The sequence below is a fragment of the Gobius niger genome (assembly GCF_951799975.1).
Source record: "Gobius niger genome assembly, chromosome: 4".
Lineage (NCBI taxonomy): Eukaryota > Metazoa > Chordata > Actinopteri > Gobiiformes > Gobiidae > Gobius > Gobius niger.
In genome coordinates, this window is record NC_136855.1 from 9,245,132 (window position 1) to 9,251,722 (window position 6,591).

General features: G+C 45.8%; 1 protein-coding gene across 1 annotated transcript in view; it reads left to right on the forward strand.

The window, feature by feature from the left end:
• Positions 1 to 5,605, forward strand: part of hsd11b2 (hydroxysteroid (11-beta) dehydrogenase 2) — a 28,508-nt gene extending 22,903 nt beyond the window's left edge. Inside the window, exons 4-5 of the mRNA XM_079555042.1 lie at positions 1,495 to 1,632; positions 5,029 to 5,605. Of these exons, the coding sequence (XP_079411168.1) occupies positions 1,495 to 1,632; positions 5,029 to 5,447 (557 nt within the window). The 3' untranslated portion in view covers positions 5,448 to 5,605. The remainder of the gene's footprint in view (positions 1 to 1,494; positions 1,633 to 5,028) is intronic.
• Positions 5,606 to 6,591: the final 986 nt, after the last annotated feature.

Below are 6,591 nucleotides of genomic sequence, written 5' to 3' on the forward strand. Positions count from 1 at the left end.
AAGAATTACTGTTTTAAAGGAACAGGCCACCGTTTTTACATACTGAAATATGTTCTTACCTGAGCTTAGACGTGTTGATGTGTAACTGTCTGGTCTTTGTGCGTGTGCTCAGTCACGCAAATGTTAGCATTTAGCCTCTCCCATAGGTATAGCTCCAAACTAGCTACAAAGCTAGCAACCAAGCTGTTCCACGTTTTCCCCCATTTAAATACAGTTAAGTGAGCCTTTACACGATCCAATTCTAGTCACACAAAATTTAACATTTTTGATTTTTTAAGCGGATAAAAAGCGGTACTATTTTGTAAGGCGTAATAACATAGGAGCACTTCGACATCCGCGCAGTCATATCTCACTTTACTGTGCGGACGTCAAATTGCTCGTATTATGACGCCTTACATATATAAAGCCACATTTGGGTGAGGTCAAATCTTTCATGACTGTTCAGATCTTTTGAGATTCTTTAGATAAGAGGCGAGCTGGCGAGTCACTGTAACACACTAAACACATTCAATTGGATGCCAACTGGCCTCAAATCTAAAAGTTTAGAAAAATAATGATGTTGCTCAACTATTTTTTGCTGCATGAATTTGTTAAAAACACATTGAGCTGCAGTTTTGGCTGAAACTGTACACATTTTCGTCCTGTTGTATCCCATTTGCTTTCCTCATTCCTCTGTTTGCAAATCTTAATGAATGAGACATGCATTGATTGATTATTTTTTGCGCTTGTGGCATTGGAAATATAGTATATGGGGATTAAAATGCACAGTCTGAGCAACACCAAGCCCTCGCGTTGCTGCCTTTGTTCTTTCATCGTGATCTGATCCCGTACGATCCGCCGTAACCTCAATTAACCCAGTATTTCTGTAACGCGATCCACCAAACAAATGCGTTGAACCGGCCGCGCTCCCGTCTCCTCGCTGAGGGGCAGGTCCTGACTTGGCACTTTATTTACTCACAGATAAATCGCACTTCGATCGAGTTACTTCCAGCTGGCAAGCGCGTCTGTGTCAGGGAAAGCCTGGCGGCGCATTGTGTTCGCAAGAGGCCAAAACCCCAGCCAAAAAAAAAACGCTGCGGTGCCGTAAATCAAGAACAAGCTTCTGGGAAACGGATCGCAGGTGGTGCAAAGTTACACGCTTTTTTATCAATCGACTTTTCACGTGCAGCGTCGCGTATATAAATGACAATCAAAAAGTAGAAATAAACAAACGCAAGAAGCCAAATAGAGTCAATCTTTTTTTTAAATATATGTGTAAAACGCCTCTCCCATTTGCAATAAAGAATGATTGATTTATAGGAGGAGACTCGGCCAATTATAGTTCAGTTTGAATCAGACGAGCGGCAAAATGCTGTCGGGATCCTTCTCTTTCAGAAAAGCTTGGAAAATCTATTTAAAGAAATGTATTTAAAAGAAATTGGCATAAAGATGTCACAACATAAAAAAACGAAAAAACAAATTGGTCACATGGCTGTTTTTTTTTTCTTCCCTCAGGAGACTTGCCGTTCCCGTGCCTGTCGGCCTACGGCTCGTCGAAAGCCGCCCTGAACCTCTTCATGAACACCCTGAGGCACGAGCTGGTGCAGTGGGGGGTCCACGTGTCCACCGTGTTTCCGGGCGCCTTCAAAACAGGTATTGGACCGAGCACTCCGAAACAAGCTTTTACTGTTCAGGATGTTTTTTTGGGCTCTCACCTCGCGAGGCTCCATCAGCAACCACCGATCTTTATTGCGATTCAGTCCAATCGGCTTTATTGCCAAGTTCACGGCATGCAAAGTTCATGCAGATTATCATCTTTTCTCCCTCTCAATCCATTCATGCACACGTTGACAGATATAATAAGGCACCGGAAGGGAAGGGCAGAGTTCAGCTTCCAGTGCGAGAGAAAAGCAGGCCGCTGTGTACCTTGAGACCAGTTTAGATAAAAAAATGTTTTGTTTTATTACCCTTATCGGTTTGTTGATGGAAGTGAGATTATCCCGAGCTGTTGAATAAACATTTACGCACTCATCATCATGCAAGATTACAGGTCGCCTAGTCCAAAGGGGGAACAGACAGACGGTCAGTTATTGCCAGTGCAAATCCAAGACAAAAGCAGCATGTTTCCACTGGCAGGCCCCACTAGAGCCAGAAGGTCCAGGGTTCGATTCCCACCAGGACGGGGGCCTTTCTGTGTGGAGTTTGCATGTTCTCCCCGTGTCTGCGTAGGTTTCCCCTACCACTAAAAACATGTACAATAAGCCAGGATGAATGATGTGTGTGAGTGAATGTATGGTGGTGGTCAGAGGGACCGTTGGCTTTCTTCTTCTTCTATTCCTTTTACTCCACAAATAAAGGCTTCAGAGTAAAAAGCTCAAAGTCGGCTGTTTGTTGAAAAGCCTTATAATGAACACTCCAGAACAGTAGGTGGCGCTGTCAATGCCATTGACTCGCGACAAGGAAGAAGTTTTCACCACAAAAACGAATCTAGAAATGAGTAAAATTAAGCAAATTTGCCCCTAATTTGGAGAAAACTGTCCATGGATCAAGTTTTGTACATTTAAAACAAGTAAAAATATCGACAACAATCATATTTTAAAGGTGCATAATGCAACGGTCTCCGCAAGGCAGCTGGCCATCGACTCCTGGTCACTGTTTGACGCGGTGAGTTTACGTGTGAATTGGCTTTACGTTACAGTTTGGCTGCTCGGGCCTAATTAAACAGGGACCCGTCACTCCTGATCCGGGTTCTCTGCATGGGTGAGTGATTTATAGTCCTTGCCCTGACTGTGGTCTTATCAGGACCCTCTTAGACCTCCCAACGGAAACAGGGGCGGGTGTAATAGATCCCACATGGAGCAGGACATCTGGCATTGACTATGTGGCCTGACAAACTGCTGAGTGATCAATCTCAAGTCCTGTGAAAAATATTAGGTGCAACGTGAAGCCGACGGCCACCGCGTCTCCATTACGCCCCCCTCCTGACCCCTCTCATGTAAAGCCATTTGTAAAGTTGACGTGGAGAAGCCTGTTATTTGATTGAATCCAGTGGAAACTTATTGAAAGCAGGATTGATTTTAGCCTTTGAAATAAGTGTATCTCTACGTGTTTGGAAATAACACAAACATGCGCTTTTGACCCCTGCGACTGAAGTAGTGTTTAGCATTGATGCCTGTAGCAACAAATATGAAAGTGTTGCCACCACAAACAATGAGCATCGCTTTGGTGGTCTGACCTGATTTGACTTGTGTCTGAACACACTGCGCCTCATACGCCAAAGCTTTTAATACATAAGCAAAGCTGGAACGGGAAAAAAGATATCATTAGGTAATGATGACTACAACGTTTTTTTTTTTTTTTAAAGAACTTTAAGATTAAAGGCGTCAAAGTAAAGCCAAAGCACTTTTTAACAACTTTTTGACAGGGAAATCTCTGTAAGTAGTTCGTTTTCGAGCGTGTTTTGCCCAACTTTTCTGTGACCAATTCGGACGTCAACCAGGAGCTCTATTCAGCCAGCGAGCAACTCCGAGATTAGGACTCAAATCCTGTCTGAGAAACCTGTTCTTCTCGGATTAAAATGGAAAATAGTGGGATCAACTGTGCCGGAGCACGACTTCCATGCCCTATTCGTCACCGCACACCCACACAGAGCGCCAGGCAAACCCGAGGTCAGACACTCCACTCAGCCTGTTGTTGCTTATCTATTTACTGGTTTATTTGGTCGGGACAGTGCATGTTAATGAACGCACATGGGTCTCATGCATGTAAACACACCACACCAGATTGTAGCCTTCCCCCATGCGCACTCTCATTCGTCCTGGCCTATTGTACATGTTTTTAGTGGTAGGGGAAACCGGAGTGCCCGGAGGAAACCTACACATACACGGGCAGAACATGCAAAATCCACACAGAAAGGCCCCGTCCAGGTGGGAATGGAACCCGGGACCTTCTAGCGGTGAAGCACGAGCGCTAACCACTGTACTTCCGTTTTAAAGGGGGGTATTATGCAAAAAATCGACTTTTTCAAGCTTTACATCATGTTATTATGTCATTCCCTCATTAAAAACATGCCTGAAGTGTTGCCTTGGCACATTCACGTATTTTTGAGTAATCTGTAAAAACTCTGATGGCGGCCATTTTAGGGATAGGTTTTGCCTGAGTCCTCCTAGGAACGCCCCCACCTCCTGGAGACGCCTCCGAGCTTTCGTCACCAGCCGAGTAACCAACCACTGCTCCTCAGCAGAACCCCCTCCCCACTGATGCCACAGACAGCGTGTGGAGGGGGCGTGTCGGAAAGGCTCAGAGGTTCTTAAAGAGACAGAGGCCTATTTCAAGACATTCCCTACAGCCATTTTGAGAGAGCAATTTTATACAAGGCAGTTATTCTAATTTACTGCAGTTACAGACCAAGAGAAGGTTTCGTCATCATTGTATGTGATTGAAAAAAGCATAATACCCCCTCTTTAAATCAACCTCATAACTTCTGCATCCTTGGTCACAAAAACTGCAATATTAATCAAACTGAATACTTTGATTGCACCTCGCAGAAATCAAAGTCATTTTTCAATGGAGGCAAAACACTATGGGCTTGATCTTGTGTTTCTAAACGCAGGCTGTAGATGAGATTTTCACGCTTTTCTCTGTGACTTGTTCAGCTCCAGACTTAACGCAAGTGGGTTGAAGCCAGTGATATGTTCTCTTTCTCTTGGGCTAATGTTTAACTCACAGTGGAATGAAGTTTGTAGTTTGTCCTGTAAGAGCTTGAAAAAGATGCAGCGTAAATGCTCAAGGAAGGAGCTACATGAGGTCACTTGCGATGTTGATGTAAAGATGAGTCTATGAAAAAGGTCAGGGGAAGAAAAATTTTATAGGAAATTTTATAACATGGTTTTAAGCTAAAAAAAAAGAAGAAGTTGATTTTGCAAGACATGTCTCCTTGAGTATGCTGGGGACATCAAACGAACACCGTTTCTTCCGCTCGATCTCACACACACGTCGCGTCGCCGTTACAAACCCGGCACTGACTCCGCTCTCCCCTCCCTTTCGCAGGTCAGTCCAGCAACCACGCCTACTGGGAGCGGCAGTACAAGACCCTGCTCCAGTCTCTGCCTCCGTCCCTGCTGGAGGAATACGGGGAGGACTACCTCACGGAGACCAAGGAGCTGTTCCTGTCCCACGCCAGGACGGCCAACGCGGACCTCAGCCCGGTCGTGGACACCGTCGTGGAGGCCCTGCTCGCGCCGCGCCCCCACCCGCGATACTTCTCCGGGCCGGGGGTGGGCCTCATGTACCTCATCCACAGCTACTGCCCGTACATCGTCTGCAACAAGTTCCTCCAGAAACTCTTTGTGCATAAGAAAGTGATGCCGCGGGCGCTGACGAAGCAAGCGGCGTTCGATCTGAGCGCGGACTTTCACAATGACAATAACAACAACAACAACAACAACGATGAGAAGTTTGTAAAGTAGAAACACATGGACTTACGGTTCCTACAGACCGGGCGAGGGGGGGGGACAGGAGACTGAAGCTGTTTTACTGTTTGAGCAGCGTGGCTATTCCCATCTCATTTAGTATTTATTTTGTTGTCCTGCCATAAGGGAAATCAACACATTCAATTCATATGTGTCCAAAAAGTACTTTCTGAAGCTCCACGGACAATGTTGTGGGTTAGGAGGTCTCGGATTCTGTGTGGAGTGTGCATGTAGGTTTCCTCACAGTCCTCTGGTTTCCCCTACCACCTACAAACATGTATAACAGGCCTGAATGACTGAGAGTGTGTTTGAGAGTGCGGCGGAGGGACGGAAGTTCATTGACTTGCACTGTCCCGACCAAATAAACATGAAAGCTTGGGCACTTTATAGACATAATGTGTGTTTGGGTGAGGCAAGCAGACGTAGTTTTTAGCAAGTTACTGAGCGGCAGGACCTCGCCCCTGAAGGAAAGAAGCACAAGTCCAGACGTAGATTTCTCTTTCTCGTCCCTCCCCACGAAGTTTGTGACCCCTCTGTTTGTCTGCGGGGAAAAGCACGCGATCCCAACTCACCTGTCGAGCGACGCCTGGTGTGTGAACTCCCGCAGTACACAAATACTGCGTGTTTCCGAGTGAGGAAGATCAAAGACCTCTGAAGAAAAAGGTCTCTTCACAACGCAAGCTTCGGACGCGAACACATCCGGGAGAACTGGGTGGATATTCTCGCGCGTGGCTTCAGTGCGGTGCTGAATTAGTAAATGAGCCGTTTCAGGAACACTTTTGGATTCAGGAACCAGGCCAAAACACTCTCGTTGAACTCCATGACGTCATCTCAAACCTTAGCCGGATCCTCCAACGATGAGGGATCAAATCAAGCGCCGCTTCAGTGTCTTTGTCTCGCCTTTTTGTCCACCGTGGACAGTTTTTTGGACCACTCGTGCACCACTCAGAGTTTCGTTTTTCTTTGTAAATTATATTTGTACAAAAACAGTTGAAGGGATCAAAATAATTCATGATGCGTTGTCCTTATTTCTGGGCGGACGGACACCACAACTGCGGATGGATATGAACTAAACCAGAGACTTCAATGGACTCTTTGATGCTTTATTGTCCGGCCACTGCAGATACGTGTCTTCAGGCCT